The sequence below is a fragment of the Tubulanus polymorphus genome, chromosome 10 (assembly GCF_964204645.1).
Source record: "Tubulanus polymorphus chromosome 10, tnTubPoly1.2, whole genome shotgun sequence".
In the NCBI taxonomy this organism is placed as follows: domain Eukaryota; kingdom Metazoa; phylum Nemertea; class Palaeonemertea; order Tubulaniformes; family Tubulanidae; genus Tubulanus; species Tubulanus polymorphus.
Window position 1 is genome coordinate 1986546 of NC_134034.1, and position 18523 is coordinate 2005068.

General features: G+C 38.3%; 1 protein-coding gene across 8 annotated transcripts in view; it reads right to left on the reverse strand.

Annotated features, from left to right (window-relative positions):
• Window positions 1-1777: 1777 nt before the first annotated feature.
• LOC141912317 (kinesin heavy chain-like) overlaps window positions 1778-18523 on the reverse strand; it is a 33101-nt gene continuing 16355 nt past the window's right edge. For 3 of the 8 annotated variants that reach the window (XM_074803562.1, XM_074803559.1, XM_074803560.1), the window contains 15 exons: window positions 18013-18132; window positions 17568-17717; window positions 16215-16409; window positions 15732-15849; window positions 15039-15225; window positions 14143-14305; window positions 13286-13357; window positions 12373-12486; window positions 11705-11841; window positions 11138-11296; window positions 10351-10398; window positions 9075-9095; window positions 7157-7275; window positions 5519-5596; window positions 1778-4977 (listed from right to left, as the gene is read on the reverse strand). In XM_074803562.1, the coding sequence (XP_074659663.1) occupies window positions 4961-4977; window positions 5519-5596; window positions 7157-7275; window positions 9075-9095; window positions 10351-10398; window positions 11138-11296; window positions 11705-11841; window positions 12373-12486; window positions 13286-13357; window positions 14143-14305; window positions 15039-15225; window positions 15732-15849; window positions 16215-16409; window positions 17568-17717; window positions 18013-18132 (1698 nt within the window). In that variant the 3' untranslated portion in view covers window positions 1778-4960. The remainder of the gene's footprint in view (window positions 4978-5518; window positions 5597-7156; window positions 7276-9074; window positions 9096-10350; window positions 10399-11137; window positions 11297-11704; window positions 11842-12372; window positions 12487-13285; window positions 13358-14142; window positions 14306-15038; window positions 15226-15731; window positions 15850-16214; window positions 16410-17567; window positions 17718-18012; window positions 18133-18523) is intronic. The other 5 variants (XM_074803563.1, XM_074803561.1, XM_074803564.1 and 2 more) reach the window with 5 other exon arrangements.

The following is an 18523-nucleotide window of genomic DNA, read 5'->3' on the forward strand; positions in this document are numbered from 1 at the left end:
GTTTTTTGAAGATTTGCACATTAATAAATCCAGATTCATACAACCAGCGAGTATAATAATAGAGTTTATAATCAATGACTCTTAGTGTATTACAGCACACGCACTACATAGAAATTTACCCATTAAACATTTCTACTTACTTTAAAGCAAGGTGAACGCGATATTTTACACAAACGTGCGTCGCAAATGTGTTTAAATTTATAGGATGAAAGTAGAATTTACCATTTTTCCGCCGCAATCGCAATATTGCATTCAATCTCTTATTCTCGAATACTTCTTACTGACCCTCTAATTACATGTCATATACTATATAAACTAGACCATTTCTGAACCGTAGATATCGCAGGCTGCCTCCTTAATCCCCCTATGACATCATCGAATTACTAATTTGATCTACAGACTCTTCTAGAAAAGATGGCCGCCTCCATGAAGTCCCCGATGACATCATCGAATCAACTGGCTATTTTCGCTATAAGCACCTCCAGAGAAGATGTCTTCCTCCATAAATCCCCCTATGACATCATCAAATTGATCACTAGCAATTTGATCTATAGGCACTTCCAAAGATGTCTGCCTCCATAAATCCACCTATGACATCATCAAATTGGGCGATTTTCGGAGGTAGCCTTATTTCTACAGTCTTCAGATACGGCCCGGTTTGGAAGTGATTATTTCACCTATAAGTAGAGAAAGCCTTGATACGTGTGGGTGAATGAGGAATGAGCCCGGGAACAATTCAATAGATATCTTCGGCCTGGATTTAAAGACCGCGTATCGAAATCCCAGGATTGAAATTCTAACCAAAGCCCATAGATCATACATCATACAAATTACATATGTTGGATATATATTAATATAAATATTAATATTAATTACGGTGCAGGAGCGACATTTTTCTGGGTCCCGAATTTCAAACGAACTATAAAAAGCACCGAATCATCGAATAGGTCGATTATTTCTCTAAAAACGCAGCCATGAAAATAACCTAAGAGAGGTGTTCGATTAAGAAGCGGGGAAAAAACCCGGCGATATCCGAAAAATTATTGTGAATTAAGTTAGCGAAAAATAAGAAAACATACCGGTCATTTTACTGGCAGTTTTAAACCCTTTCGTACGCGCGATCGCACAGTTTGCGCGGTGAGCAGACGCATATTTCGCGGCGAAGAAAATGTGAGAAAAAATGCGTTAAAAAAAAAAACAAACCTCTGAGAAAAAAAGGTCATTCATTTGTTACGTACGCATAAGGTGAGGGAGGGGGGGGGGGTAAGTGCGTACTATAACGCTTAGACTAAATAGTAACAATACCTTGCTTCTCCTAACCGGCCGATCGAAGATTTTGTAAACTGCAATGAAATTTGTCATCAGTTCATTCCTTTGACCGTCGGGTCTGTAATTGTAAGCTTGATCGTGATTGTACCGGGTAGAGATAGGCGGCCGGCCGGGTCAACTTTTAAGCTCAGCAGAAATAAGTAACAAGGTATCGATTTTTTTCTGGCCTCGAGTATAGTATCGGGAAAAATGGCCGATTTGGCGAATAAGGCGTCGAGAAATCGAGATTTCACGCGTACGCAACAAAATGAACGATCTGAAATTAATAAACATATCCTTCACGCATAGAACACACCATACATATATACGAACAACCGAACACCGATGTAGTAGACTTAACTACTAAAACCCAGACTTACTTAAAACCGAAATTATACACAAAATATTCAATGATATTAATATAATAATAATAATAATAATAATAATAATAATAATATAATTATCGATATCTATATATATCTATATATTACAAAAGCATTCTTCAGCGACAAACAATTCATGCTAATTTCTCGGATTCTACGGTTTGACACACGTAAAGCAGTTTTCGTTTTTATTATTAAATATTTAAATATTTTTTTCGAATATAATGAAATGACGTTTAATTGTCTCTATTTACACGAACGCGAGTTGAGAAACGAGAGAAAACAAAAAAAAACAAAAACATGTCAAGCGAAAAAATGACGATCGCTTCGCGAAATTGAAAAACTTGCTGCCGAAATCAGTTCCGATTTTACGGTTTAACCCTATCAGTGCGTCTGCACCGCAGTGCGGTGTATGAATCGCTGATGGATTTTGCTAGTACACAGCACTACGGTGTATTGACGTCATTAGTAATTCATTTTTATCTCTATTGAAAGACGGCAGCACCTGTCAAACATAGTGAAATATTAGTGACTAACGATACACCGCACTGCGGTGTAGACGCATTATAGTGGTATTCCCGTTATTCAACACACTAGGGTGGAATTTTTTAAAATTTCTTTTTTGCGCAACCAAGTTCAATCTTCGAGCAGAATATTGACTAAATGACTAGGATTTCAAACTGAAGAACATCCTTTACCCATCATCGAAAGTTAAATACGGCTAAGGACTACACGAGCCCTTGCTCCTAAAAAGGAAAATATCCAAAATATTAATTCATATCAATGAAATATGGATTAACAGCGCACCGCCTACCTCTAATCTATAAACAACACAATGGACAGAATATAATGTTATCACGGTTTGACCCCACTGGAAATTAAAACCTCTAAGTCAAAACTATCATCATCCCTCAAAAAGTTTAACGTTTAAGATCGGGGGCCCAGTGCGTACCGCCCACGACTTAGATTTAAGACCGGTCTCAGCTCAAGTTCTGTTTCTAAAGCCGATCTAACACAACTTTAGACTGGCCAAAACTTATATTCGTTTGTATAGGCAATCTAACAACTTTAGACCAGTCTAAGCTCAATGGCAGTTCTATCACCGATCTAAGCAGTTGAAACCGACTTTATTTCAAGTTCGGGTTAAGTCTCGACTGGGCCCTAGTTCCGCGTAGATACGGTAGAATTTCGATGAACAGAAAGTTCACAGTTACGAATTTTTCGCGGCATTTTTTTTTTAGTCGGTATTTCTAGATTTAAAGCGCCCCCTCGTCGGAAACGTGAAAGCATTTCTACAACAGTTCCCCTCAGCCCGTAAGCCGCCCACCCCTATATACCCATCTGTACAGTCGAAAGAGCTTTCAAATCGAAAATCCTTTTTTCCAAACGAGAAGACCTTGAAATCTACCTTAAGTTAGGAATATGGTGTGGGGAATTTATAAGCCTAGTTAAAAAGTTTTCCTTCGAACCCCTAGTACTTCATCATCGCGCCGGTATTACAAATAATATCCAAACTACAGGGATTATATTACCAGGAAAGATGGCCGCCTCCATAAATCCCTCGATGACACCACTAACAACTATCGCAGTGACATTTATGTAATGAATCAAATCACTTTCTTCGACAATTCGATGATGTCATAGGGGGATTTACGGAGGCAGTTATCTAAGGTATCGCTATAAAATGTCACATAGCAAGCGAGAATTCTTGAAAAGTATTTTTTGTGGAGTTACACTCGAACCCAGTTCCACAGCTGCAAGTTGAGAGTTAGCTCAAATGGTAAAAGTGAGTTTTCAATACATAATTCTACAGTCAAAATCAGTTCATTTCAATTGACTTTAATTCTACATTCAAAATCAGTTCATTTCAATTGATTTTAACTCTACATTTAAAATCAGTTCATTTCAATTGATTTTAACTCTACATTTAAAATCAGTTCATTTCAATTGATTTTAACTCTACAGTCAAAATCAGTTCATTTTCAATGATTCTAACTCTACATTTAAAATCAGTTCATTTTCGATGATTTTAACTCTACAGTCAAAATCAGTTCATTTTCGATGATTTTAACTCTACATTCAAAATCAATTCATTCAATTGACTTTAACTCTACAGTTAAAATCAATTCATTCAATTGACTTTAACTCTACAGTCAAAATCAGTTCATTTTCAATGATTTCAACTCTACATTCAAAATCAGTTCATTGTCTTTACTTGAAGGAGTCCAAAGCCTTAACCCGCAGCTGTGGAACTGCGTCCTGGATATCTGCATTTATACACGATATATAATAGATATGTGAATTGTTCCCACGGTGTAAAAGCATTCACTACATAATACATCATACATAGAACATTATAACGAATATTATTGAAATCATTACAAACTTTTTATCGACATTTTTCGTTTCGATTCTCGATTTCTAGCTAAGTGCGAAAGATTGCCATTAATCAGCTGTGGACCCGGTTCCGCAGTACGGAGATTGACTCTAAAACGGCTAAAAAGATTAGTTCATTCGGTAAACATCGAATTTAAGAGTCGTATCTACTGAACGGCTGTAGAAATGACTCTAGGAGTCAGTTTCGGTCAAGTTTCACTCGTAAATGCACAGTTGTAGGATAAATTTGACCGCAGAGTTAAAATCAGTTCATGTTTATCGATGCTTTTTACTAAAAATCAGTTCACGTTGTTTTTTACCGGACAATCAAAATCTAACGGAGAATCACAGAGTTTCGTGTTAATTATGAGTTAAAATCAGTTCATGTTTATTGATGTTTTTTTACTAAAAATCAGTTCACGTTGTTTTTTACCGGATAATCAAAATCTAACAGAATCACAGAGTTTCATGTTAATTATGAGTTAAAATCAGTTCATTTTCAACGTTTTAAGTCCATAGAGTCAAATTCGAGCAGGGAACTTAAGATTCGGGTCCGCATTTTCGGTTTAACGTTAAATTCTCTAATTCTAGAATTAAAATAAGCCCATTAGAAATCATTTTAACCGCTTAAGAGTCAAATTCTAGCTGGGAACTGCGGAACTAGGTCCACGGAACACATTTAAGGTTTGACGATTGAAAGTGATTCTGTTTAGGATATGATGTTCGTCTATCTTACGATAATTATCCATTACATCGTTGATATTATAAGTAATGTTTTTTTTGTATTCTATAATGTTAACACCAGGGGGCGTCGTCGTCGTCGTGTGTGACCGTTGCGTCACGTGACCGGAGGATTTGACTCGCCTTGACGCGATTGCGCGCGCGGTCCAAACTCAAAACGGCGGCTCAGCTGAAAATACAAGAAAACAAACGAAACTTCAGAACATTTACATGAGATTTTTGAGTAAAAAGTTATTTAGATAATAAAAATACATAGTCATGGTTTTTATCTAAGATCAGTCCAGACCAATTTATTAGTACTATACCTGATCTAACAATCTAAGACGAGTCGTAAGATTTAAACCACTTCCGGGCTATAGTTTCGACTGTGGAACTGACCCCAGTTGCATAGCCAAGGCTTAGATCTAAGCTCATTTGGTCGTAGACAATCTTGCTTCCGAACGTATCCATGATTTTAGATGATTTCTGGACATGCGACCAGGCCCAAATTTCACAAGATACTAGCTAAACCTTTTCAAAAGGTTTCTAAATGCGTTAATTGAATTCATGAGCCTTCTCAGTAAATGCAACCAATCGCATATACATCAATACTTTACCTTCGATATATGACAAAAATTCATAAAATCTAATTTTTCTTACCTATTCCAAAGCCTTTGGAATTAAAAGAATAATTTCATGAAAATTAATTTTTGACTCTTTTTTTAATTTACCTCTAACGACTCTACTAGTTTTCAATTGTTTAGCACGTGCTCTCATCCCTACCAGTTCGGGGTCGGGTGACGACTGGCCTAGAAATTGGAAAATCGAAATTAATACCTACCGAATCGGCTGTGAGGGGGTGTTTGGGGCGGAGGGGGTCGTCCTGGTCACCGTCGTGCGACTCTGATAAACTAACAACTACTCAGAAATAGAAAAACTAAACTTAATACGACTAGGCATATCTAGAATATATATATACAATACAAAGGGTCATTCGTAAAGTATGCGTTCTACTCCGAAAGGAAGGGGTTAAAATATAATGTCTATTTCAACTATGCTTGAGAGGACGTCAGGTGACCTAGCTCAGTCAGTTTTCATAGTACACGCCCGATAAAGGTCTTAAAACGACCAGCACAGATAACGGAATGACTTCTCTATATTCAACCGCTTTAAATAACGACTTTTCGGCAAACTTTCAATACAATGGATTGAATATAGATGTTTCAGTTCAACTGTCCGTCTGCCTCTGTGCTGGTACTCTTCGGGTATGTATTACCAAAACTGACCGAGCTAGGTTACCGGATGTGTGCTCTCGAGCTAAGTTGGAATAGACGTTTAGCAAAATTCGCTTGAAGATTCTGATTTAGGATACAGTTGAAAAGGAAGGGGTAATATCTAGGAAATCTCGCATACGGATGGTAAGGACTAAAAATACAGCGAAATCCACTTGAATCGAGACGAATAATACGCTATCGTTTTAGTAGTTTCATTCGTTAATTCTAATCGAGTTATCACAAACTACGCGACAAGCGACGATTCCACAGCGGAACAGCGGTTCCACAGTGGAACATCATCCATCGCTTTTTAAAATCACCATGTTTTCGAAAATTAAAACTCATAAAATTATCGAGGTTAAAATCAAATTTCGAGGTTTGGTAAGAATTTCGAGCTTTATAAATTCGTTCATTTTTTTCATTTCGTTAGGACAGACACCGGCATCATTGCCTTATGTTTCACGAGTTTAGGGTAAGTAATGTTATTTTTCATCAAATAAACTGATTAATTGATTTTTAGTCGTTTCTATTTTTCACCGCTTACTTGAAGGCCGAATCACCCGGAATTTCGTAATCAACTGCAACCGATTCAATAAAAAATTCTCATTAACTTAATTAGAATAGCGCAAATCCCCCTATGACATCATCAAATTTGCTCCTATCGACCGAACACAGACTAGCATACGTAAAGACAATAATAATAACCGTACATTGAAAGACTATATAAATCAGGGCTTTCAGAAAACATGGCTACCTCCTCCATGAAATCCCCCTATGACATCATTGAAGTAACACCTATTCTATCGCTAGTTCTATATTCGAGCGATTCATAACAGCAATTTCAATGATGTCATGCGTAGATTTATGGAGGCAGCCATTTTTTCCCAGGAAAAGTCTAAAACTTATAACGGTACATGTATGCATCTTGCTACAGACAAGCATTTGAAGACATTGATGAAAAGTATAAGACAGATATAAGCAAAATGGCTTTAATGAACAATCATAAGGGCTTAACACAAACGTTCATACCCCTTCCCCTCCCCTCCCCTTTCCCTCCCCATCCCCTCCCCTCCCAGTCATTAATTCAGGGCTCACCTCTCGGGATGTAGTTACCCGTCGTCGTTCGTTCGATGCTATGGTTGTTGTTGCTACGGTTACCGGTAACGGCAGACGGAGTGGAGGTCGCCGGCAGGTTGAGGTCGTTGAGGAACATGCTGGTTCGGAAGAGTGAGAGAGAGAGAGAGAGAGGACAGAGTGAAACATACAACGAGAAAGCAACAAGCATTCAGAAAAAATAAAAACATTTACCAGAAAGATGGACATTCCCAATAGACTTAGTACACCCGGAGCCATCCTTGATCGTCACCCCCACATCATGATTTGAATATTTCCGGAGCAACCCTTTAATGTCACATTATAAATTATAAATACTCAAGCTACCATAACAACTAGACTAGAGAAAAGAATATCCGAATGCCCTGATTTGGATATTCTCGGAGCCACCCCTAACCCTATTAGACTGTGAGACAATTTTCAAACGCTCTTACTATTTTTACCTCTAAAACGTGGCTCCGAATCAAAACCGACAAACGATGTGATCACGATAGATGGACTTAGTCTTCGAGGAACGTCCATCAAAAATAAAATAATCCCGACCACAAGCAAAAAGAAATGAAGCACATATCTCCTAACTATCCTTTTGCAGTGGTTTTACCACAAAGACTACTCACTTCAAAGCATTCAAAGCACAATTCAACTTGTAAAGCCTAGCGCACATCGACACTGCGATTGGAGACAACTAGTTGCAAGGCAGTTTTCAGCGCATGAGATGAACTGGCTGGATACAATCAGTTGCTTGAATGTGTCGATGTGAGCGAGCTTACGATTGGTAAGCGTCGATCTATCTCCAGTTCCAGCCAGTTGCCCATGTTCTACTTTTGAGCAACTGGTTGTACTCAATCGCAGTCATATCCGTCGATGTGCGCGCTCTGGATCTCGACGATCGATACGCGCCATGCAGTTGCTGCAACTGATCGGTTGTAACTAGATTTCGATGTGCGCGGGGTAATCGTTCGGTAGCGACTAGTTGTCTCCAATCGCAGTGTCGATGTGCGCTAGGCTTAAAAGCCCACAATTGTTAATAAAACTAAAAAGTTTATCTAAATTACTAGAAATAAAGAAAGCTCAACATTTCAGTCTAATATGATAACATCGTCATCATTGACATCATCTATTAACTGTGTATTAACAGGCCTGTAATGCTGAGCTCGCTGTATTGAGAATGATATGCCAAATAAATACAAGGCGCGTTTATAAATTTAAAAGAATTAACTTTTTTGTCGGATTTAGTCGATTGTGGGGTTTTACATTTATTGTTTATTGCCAGTGTTTTAATCTACTGATTCTACTGAAGTTTATTTCAGCGAATTCGAAGTCGACGGCAGACGCGTCAATCATGGCCGCCGCCGTCTGCCTCCGTAAATTCCTCTATGACGCCATCAAATCGTCTACTAGCTCGATTCATTGAAATTCATTCGTAATAATTGATGACGTCGTAGTGGGTTATGAAGGCAGCCACCTTTTTAAGTCCTTGGCCCGGTTTTATAGACTGATATTACCTTTAACCCGGAGGCTAACTCAATTCGTTATCAATTAAGTTAGCCCCCGGGTTAAAGGTAATACCTGTCTATAAAACCGGGCCCTTTACTCTGGCAAAAACAGCTCAAGCAAAACAAAAACAAGATGCCGCAATTTTTCATCCTTTAGATTCAGAAAAGAATGAGAATGAAAAATATTTCAAAATTACAAAATTCAAAGTATTTTCATCAGTTGATTTCAGTAGCCAAAAACAAGTTGTTTTTCTTTTTAGAAAAATATTAGCTTATTGTGTATGACAGCGAGGAGCCACACATTGCGAGCGAAACCAGGAACTTAGTCCTTAGCTTGATTAATTTCACGCGACAAAATCTTTATTATTAGTTTCATTAGAATGAAGCACACGTTTTGCTTGTACCTTATGTCTGGCGCGAGACCCCTAAAAATAACAACTCGATTACATCAATATAAGAACTAATAATAAGCTGTCTGCCCGGAAAGACGGGCAAAGAGCCGGAAATTTGTGTTCGAATATTCGGTCTTGTTTTGAGATCAGGGATAAAAACAGCCTATAGTCTTTAAGAGTCTATGGCCCAAAAACTTGGAATGCCTTGCCTAGTCATCTTAAATCCAGTACGTCTATTGAGTGTTTTAAAAAGAATTTAAAAGCACATTATTTTAGAATTGCCTTCAATTGAAATTGTCTTACTGAATGTTCACTGTTTTTTAAATTCAATATTGTAATGTTTTTATCACCATATTTTATTGTACGTCGTATTTCTTTATTTGTAAGTGCTCTGGAGCAGTTTCATTAATCTGGACAGGGCACTAAAACATGTATAATAATAATAATAATAATAATAATAATAATAATAATAATAATAGCCCATATTGAAAAAGTCGGAAAATATTTTCAAAAAAAAAGAATTTTTTTTTGGGAACAAAAATCAGTAACTTTTTAGCCAAAAATCTTACTTCCTTTTGGTCAAAATGTTAATAGTTTGGGCCTGAATTAGAACCGCTTTTTGAATGAGACGCCATATCGGTTTCTCCGACTTCACAGTTGTGCTAACAACTGCCGAAAACCGTCCTAAGGAGCACTCTTAACTACGGAGCGCTCCGATGTGACGCCCGCGATTGAGGTGATTAAAGCGATTGAGGTGATTTACACTATTCTCAGGAATAAAGAAAATGTTAGAAAAGGTCGGAAATCCGTCTATGGTCGGAAGATTTTCATCCCTGTGAGATAAACTACATTAATAAAAATTGTTTGAAAAATGTGTTATTCAGATTATTAGTTCAGGTTTTACAGTTGTGAGCTCGAGACGAACGTGCACAGCGCATGGAAACACAGAAACAAGGATCAAAACATGTTCGATCTAGGAAACATCGTTTCCCAAAACCGAGTTTCTTGAATTTCGCATAAACGCAGACAAAACAAAAACAAAGCACGGAAACATGTTTCTGTCTCTTGTTTCCATGTTTCCTTGCATTGTATCGAATTTTAGGTGTAACTCTTCAGGGTCGAAATAGTTCCTTTTTTGTTAAATCTACCTCACGCAACCGTTGAGCCGAGTTTGGTTCGACAGTTACGGATTCAACTGCAGAACGTGCAGCGAAAGATTAGATATGAAAAACGTTAAGGTTTCCACCGTGTTAATTTTTGTTAAGTGCGATATTTTTTTCCCACTTACTCCAACATCGGGCTCTCGAAGACAGCCGCATGAAACGACGTCGGACTTCTGAAAATATTATCAAATTTTCTGACGAGTTATCGATACGTTTTTTTTTCCCACAACCGTTTTTCGCGTATCATCATTAAAATTCAGGTGAATGTTCTTAAGGTCAGGGACATTTAGATTTTCAAGGTCGCCACCTCGAGGTCATATAGGAAGTAGATCTCATGAGACGAAACATTTTTTAAATTTCAGATGCAAAAATAACATGCACATAGCGGAAAAAAAACAGCCATTGAAATAAAAATTTTACAGACCACTCCAGACAAGATGGCCGCTTCCTTAAATCCCCTATGACAACATCCCTGACAACGAAGCTCAATTTATGACCTAGTTATGAATAAATCGAACGACCTCGATGATTTGATGATGTCGTAGGTTGATATAAGGCGTCGGCCTGCCTTGTTTTTTGGAAATAACAACAAACGAAAGAACTATTCCACCACATATAAACACTGAAGGGGAGGATTGATTCCTTACCGCTCAACCGGGGGTAGCGAGGACGCGATGACCTTCACCTTACCTCTATTACGCGTGCAGCAACAATGCGATCGATGCGTTACCCATGACGACGACAACAATTGAACACAAATTCTGGCCTACATTTTTTTTTAACCCGGAAACTCTGATTGTAATTGTTTCGTCCGAAACTAAGAAGCCCTCGGCTAATCTACTTTCTTTCCGAAATGAAGAATTTTCCTTCCAACCCTGACCCCCCGGACTTTAGAATATTCGATGATCTTACTGTTTATCTTGGCTCTGTTGACTCATCATGCTCGGTCTGACGACGGGAGCCGGTTGGTGTCCGGCCCGGATTGGTTTAGCGATCTGAGCGGCGTGACTACGTCTGGCCAGATTCTTCTGTCGAACGGCCTCTTTTATACGATCAACTTCGTGTTGATATCTGAAACAAAATTAATCAATTCGAAATAGCCATCAGGGAGCCATTTATAGATCGCTGTAAGGAAATGAATTCAAAGGTCTTTCAAAATGGCCATCAGTCAGCCAAATTAGATTTCTGCAAGGAAATGAATTCAAAGGTTTTTCAAAATGGCCATCAGTCAGCCAAATTAGATTTCTGCAAGGAAATGAATTCAAAGGTTTTTCAAAATGGCCATCAGTCAGCCATATTAGATCTCTGCAAGGAAATGAATTAAAATGTTTTCAAAATGGCCATCAGTCAGCCATATTAGATCTCGGCAAGGAAATGAATTCAAAGGTTTTTCAAAATGGCCATCAGTCAGCCATATTAGGGAAACATCATTAGATTAGATTAGATTATATCAGTCGATCTCCACGGACGTACACGTACCTCTTACGATCTCTCATGGCGCCCTCTTTTGCCTCTTTTAAAGCCGTTTCCAGAGATTTCACTCGTTCCATCGTCGCGCGCAGACGTTTCTCTAATTTCGGTAGTTCGCATCTCAAATCGGCGTTATCGCGAACCAACTGTAAATAACGGGGAACAAATCATTAAATCTGAAGTTCAAAAATGAAATGACGGCATATCCATCCAGGGACCCGTTGGTTAGAGTAAACCAGTGGGTAGTTGACATAGTGACTATTAAAAGTTCATTGTTACTATGGTATTCATCCGCTGGTTATTTCTAATTATCTTTTTTTTCTTTTTCAATTTTCTCGGTTTTTTTGTTGTTTTGTTTTGTCCATCCTCACTAACTCAATTATGATTATTCATTGACTTTTATTATTTTTTTCACTTTTTAGGCAATTTTTTTTACAAGCTTTGGCTTGCACTTATTAGACTACACATATTATATATTGTAATTTATGTTTCTATATTTATATGTAATTTCAATGGATCCAGAAATAAAGAATATCTATCTATCTATCTATCTTAACCAACTTTTGAGCAACTGCAGCCTCAGAATTTTTTCCAGCCTGGCAAATTATTATTTTTATTATTATTCTTTCACTCACCTGTATTATTATTATTTTTATTATTATTATTCTTTCACTCACCTGTTTATGAACTTTCGTCAGTTGATCGAGATTATTTTCTAAGAACGATATTTTCTGTTTCTGAGCGGCCGAACCTCCCGTGTCGATATCTTCGTCTTCGTTCTTATTGGCCGACTGAAAAACAAAATGGCCGATGATTACGCGAACTTTAAGCGTCGTATGATCACCGAATATCAGGAACAGTTATGTAGTAGCTGTGCGACAATGGGAAAATCTTTTTCCTAAGTAACTACCGGTATAGAGGGGGGGAATTTCATTTGATAAGCTTGTCTCTTGACATGCACGTTGTTTTCCCTGACTTGATCTGCTAAGAATCCAATCAATTAACTCAGTCAAATATGTAAGACATAGATAGAAACTGTTTGATTTTACACGCGATCTAACAATATCAACATATTTCCTCGACTTTCCCTGATGTTCAGCTTTTCTACAAAATTCCCCGAATACTCCCCGACTTTTTCAAATAAGAGAAGATTCCCTGACTTTACACGATTAAGTGAGAAAATACACAAATGATCACAAATTTGACTCTCAAGAATCTGAAGGGGTTGGTAGATTGTGGCCCCTTACTACAGGATGACAGATATATGAAATGCAAACACTGAATAAAATACACGGGAAATATACGCAAGTTTTTTCGGGGTAAGTTTCAAGAAATGGGCGAAAAAATGGGCGAAAAAACATCCAACACCGAGAAGGGGAAAAAAAAAACACGGAACATAAAGAATCTTTAAAAACACATAAAATCATCGAATTAATACACGGAAAATAATCAAGAAAATATTTTTCTCATTTGGTATCTCATTCTAAAATATCTACAGTTAAGCAAGAAAAGGATCCCTATATATATGTATATATATATATATATATATATATAACGAGGTATCTGGTTAAATGATTTTTTTTTCGTTACCTTTTTAACGCGGGACTGCAGGTCTTGTACGAACAATTTTCGGAGATTGTGGAGAGTTTGTAATTCCTTGGCCTAAAAAAAAATACGAACGATAAAGAAGAAAAACAAAAACCGACGAATATCGAAAGCGGAAGCAAAAAACAAATGATTTATTTTTCGAAACAAATATCGATCTCTTCCGAGTCGTCGCTAAAATGTCGAGCGCAAATTTTTTTTTCGAAAAATGACGAAGGGAAAACGACGACGACGAACACAACGGACGAACTGATGTCGTTTTGATTTCGCGGGGACGGCTGGTCGAGTCGCAACCGCACCTGCAGCTGTCAGATGTTTGTAATCGCATCTCTTTGTGGCTGAGGTGGTAATATTCAGGGATCAGATCGATGGAATTTTCAAATTTTTTCACATCTTTACAATTAGCTTTTCTCGCAAGAAAATACCAGACTTTTTCACATCGTTTTCACGTCAAGGTTACAATAATAACATAAGCTTAATGATTACTGATCACAATTTGAACGGATTGAAATTAAACATCTTAAATCTTAACGCAGCTTACACATAAATTCGAGGCTATGCGGTTTACGGCATAAAACCGGGATTGAAATACTTTTACAGACACTTTTCTTCCATTTTAAACACGTTTTCATGATTTTTCATAAATATTTTTTCACAATTTTCTAAGCAGACGACACCCAATTTTTTACACTACACTAGTTCACATCGATCTAACCCCGATAGGAGAATACGCTCTCTACTCGGGTCTTCCCACCGAGCGAGACATCTTTACGAAAACCTCTCAAATATCAACTATTTGTAGCTAATTCATCCGTCTGCTACTATCAAAATGAAATACATACGACTGTCTCTTCGAGTCCTTTCAGATCTTGTTTCGCTTGTTCGCGTCTGTCGATCTGCAGCGACAGTTCCTGCAGTTTCGCAGACTTGTCCTGCTCCTCGGCCTTCAGTTTATCGTAGTCGCCCTGTAGTTTCTCCTGCACCAAACCGAGCTTCTGATTTTGGCTGAAATAAAACAAACACGATCGATCAAAAACGCGCTCGTTTAATTCAGAGCTACTTTTTATCAATTCATAGTCGAGTGTCTGGTTCCAAAGTGAACCCAATAATAAACTAGTCAGGTGGCCCAGTTGCAGTTATGACTTAGATTTATGACACTATCTTAGATCTAAAATCAAACTACTTAGCACTGGTCTCCATAAACTCGGGCTAACGTTTAAAGATTTGAGCTGATTGTAAATGCAAGTCAAGCCTCGTTAAACTGGGCTTTAGTTTTACCAGAAATTCGTGAATTTTAGATTTAACGCATCTAAACCCGCTTCAAATGTAACCCAGAGCCCAGTTGCACAGACGTGACTTAAAAGTCGGTAAGTGGCCTTACGACCATTCTTAAAGTCGTTAGATTGGCTCTAGAATGCCAGGGTCCGGTTTCATGGTCGAGACTTTGAGTCCAAAAGTTGTCTTAAATCGTAAGACTAGTCTCAAGACCAGCTTTAAGTACCGGTACTGAAATTGATCAGAGATCTAAGATGATCTCAGAGCCTGGTGCCGGTTGCACAGTCATGGCTTAGACTAGAGACCAGTCTAAGATCAACTTAGTTCTATAGCCAAACTAACAACTTAAGACCAGTCTGATATTTAAGACTACTTTTGGACTTAAGTCACGACTGTTCAACTGGCCCCCGGTTTGAAATCTAAGTCATACAACTGACCCTTGAAGCCTTCAAACCGTACTCACTCTTTAAGCTGTTCGATGATGCCCTGTTTCTCGGCGACCTCGTCTCGTAGGGCGTTCAACTGTTTCTGGTGCTGTTCGCGATGCTGCTGCATCTGTTCTTCCAGGTTTGATTTCATCTGCGCGGCCGACTCCATCTGCGTCGACGTCTCCATCTCGCGTTTGCTTAAATTCGCCTCGTGAAGTTGAGCTACGAGAAGAAATATCGAACACACGAGTTTACGACCGGGAGAGACTGATATCAATCTCAGCGTTCAGAGTTACTGAGCAGAACCCACAGCTGATGATTTTATAATATAACAGTTCGACTGCATCATCGGAAAAGCAACGATTCATCAGATTTTCACAAATTTTCTACGATGTTTATTTAACCCTTTCCTTGCTGACTAATCAATACCCGAGTGCTGGAGATAATTTGAACATTTTGAAAAATTCCGCCCTAGTGTGTTAAATAACAGGAATACCACTATAGTGCGTCTACACCCTGGCGCGGTGTATCGTTAGTTACTAATATTTCACTATGTTTGACAGGTGCAGCCATCTTTCAAGAGAGATAATAAGTAATTACTAATTAAATTAATACACCACAGTGCGGTGTACTAGCAAAATCCATCACTGATTTGTACACCGCACTGCGGTGTAGACGCACTGAAAGGGTTAATTGAACATATTTATCTAACTCATTCTCTAACTCACTTTCTGCCCTCATGGTGGCGCACTGATCATTCAACCTGTCGACGTCCTCCTCTAAAGCGCGTTTTTTCACTTCGACATCTTTAATCGTTTCGGCCAAAGTTTTCATTTTAGCCTCGTGCTGAAAAAATAAAACGGATTCACGGAAAATATTCTCAAAACGTTCCACGAATGATGTCATAGGGGGATATATGGTGATGATGTCACAGTTGGGAAGGCAGCCATTGATCAAATCTCTAGTAGGTGGTACTGTAATTCGATGGTGTCATAGGTGGATTTATGGAGGCAGACATCTTCTCTAGAAGTGTCTATAGATCAAATCACTAGTATATAATTTGATGATATCATAGGGGGATTTATGACGGCAGACATCTTTTGTAGAAGTGGGTCTATCGATCAAACCACTATAGGTAATTTGATGATGTCATAGGGGGATCTATAAAAGCAGACTTGAAATGAGGGGAATCAAAGTAAACCGGGACTGACCTGTTGAACGAGTAGTTTAGTGTCGGAGAGCTCTTTCTCCGATGAATCGAGTTTCTTTATATTTTCAGCCTGACTAGTTTCTAATTGTCCGCACCTTTGAACGACGGTTTTCGCCTCCGACTTCAGTTTGCTGACGAACAGACGCGCGACGGTGAATTCGTCTTCGAATTTCTCGCCGGCGCCGAAATTCGGTTTCTATCCGTGCAGAAAAAAAAAACAAAATAAATTCCAAGTTTCAATTTTCAACCTCGGTAGGGTGGCGCCACTTTCCGCCCGTTTACCAATTCCTTGAGTTTTCCCTAATTTTTTCATCCGATTACACAAAATTCCTGAGTGAATCTGAGAAATTTCTAGGTTTGAAATGTTACAATTCACTCATTTTTCAATTTGAAATTCATTGAGTATTGATAATGAAACACGTGGTCGATGGCATTATCCAAATTCCATGAGTTTTTTTATTTTTGTCAAAATTTCCAAATTTTCCCCCTGATTTTTCTGATTTCCTGAGTCAACCAGATCAGCGTGGCCACCACGCTTATTAACAGTGACTATCACCAAAATGGGCTTGGACCAATCTTAGAGCATAAGATTATTTATTTGGCAAAACATTTATTTCTTCCACTAAAATGGGCTTCATGAAGAGAGATTTGTCTTTCTTTGAAATTCCCCAACAGGGATTTGAACCTGGGTCTCTCAACTGCAAGCCCTAACTCCTAACCACTAGACCATTGAACTGCGCTGATAGACACAGTTTGAAAGTTTGTCTGGTCATTGTAGTGACCATTCAGTTCTGTAGTGACCAGTCATCTGGGACGACTCTATTCACTATCAATACCTGCTATAATTCTCTGATCACAAGAATGTTTGACTATTGAACACTGGTCTTATTAAATTGTTAGATAAGCTATAGAATCAAAATGAGTTTAGACTGGTCTAAAGTTGTTGGGTTGGCTATAGAACCAAAATGAGTTCAGACTGAACTTAAGTTGTTAGATTGGTTATAGAACCAAAATGAGTTTAGACTGAACTTAAGTTGATAAATTGGCTATTGAACCAAAATGAGTTTAGACTGGTCTTATTAAGTTGTTAGATTGGTTATAGAACCAAAATGAGTTTAGACTGGTCTTATTAAACTGTTAGAATGGTTATAGAATCAAAATGAGTTTAGACTGAACTTAAGTTGATAAATTGGCTATAGAACCAAAATGAGTTTAGACTGATCTTATCAAGTTGTTAGATTGGCTATTGAATCAAAATGAGTTTTGACTTGTCTTAAAATCTAAGCAGTAAAAATACAATTTCCATAGAATTCTAAATATTGATATTTTGTAATTGGGAACAGTTAGACAGTACCTGGAAGTCAGAGTTATGTCCGGCTACCACAGATCCGATGTCACCGATGTCCTTCAGAATCGTGACCATCATATCGAGCATGCGTTTCTTTTGACTGACGGCCGTATCTTTAACCGATTGAAGGTCACCTTCCAACGTGTTCAATAAAGCCTGCATGAAAAACGTTTTTCGAAAATTTAGCGAAACATTGGAGAAAATTCACAGAGATTTTCAATGATCTTTGTTTAAATTGAAGCAGAAAAATAAGCATCGATGTAGGAAATTTTCAGATGAAACCAAATCCTGTCGGAGCCACCCACTAGCGAAAAGGATGGCTCCAAATGTGGCGATTTGGAATTTTCATGAAAGAGATTCACGATTAAGATATTCTCGGAGCCGCCCACTAGAGAAATGGCTCCGCGAGTATCATATCATCGGAGCCGCCCTGATTCGGATTTCCACGTACCAGTTTCTGAGTGAGTTCCTCGGACAAACTTTCGTTTTCCTGATTTTTCAAGTCGACCTCCTGCGATTTTTGGTCGTAGTTCATCGCCAGTTCTTCTAAAGCTTGTAAAACCTCTTTCACCTGCAACGCCACGACAAAAATAACAATCAATTTATTGTCAATTCAAAACTAGAATCAGTCGATTTTCAGTTACTTTCGACTCTGGAAAGAGATTTTTGATTTACGGAACTGGATCCTGGATTCAGTTGATATAAGTCAACTGTGCAACTGAGTCCAATGAACTGTGAAAATGGATCCAGAACTGTGGGACTAGATGCTGAATAGTGGAACCAAGTCATGAACTGTGGAATTGGATCCAGAGCCTGTGTAACTGGATCCAGAGTAATGGCACTAAATTACGAACAGTGGAATTGGGATGGGGTTACACTATCAGACGGATGGGGTTACACTATCAGAAGGATGAGGTTACACTATCAGAAGGATAAGGTTACACTATTAGACGGACGGGGTA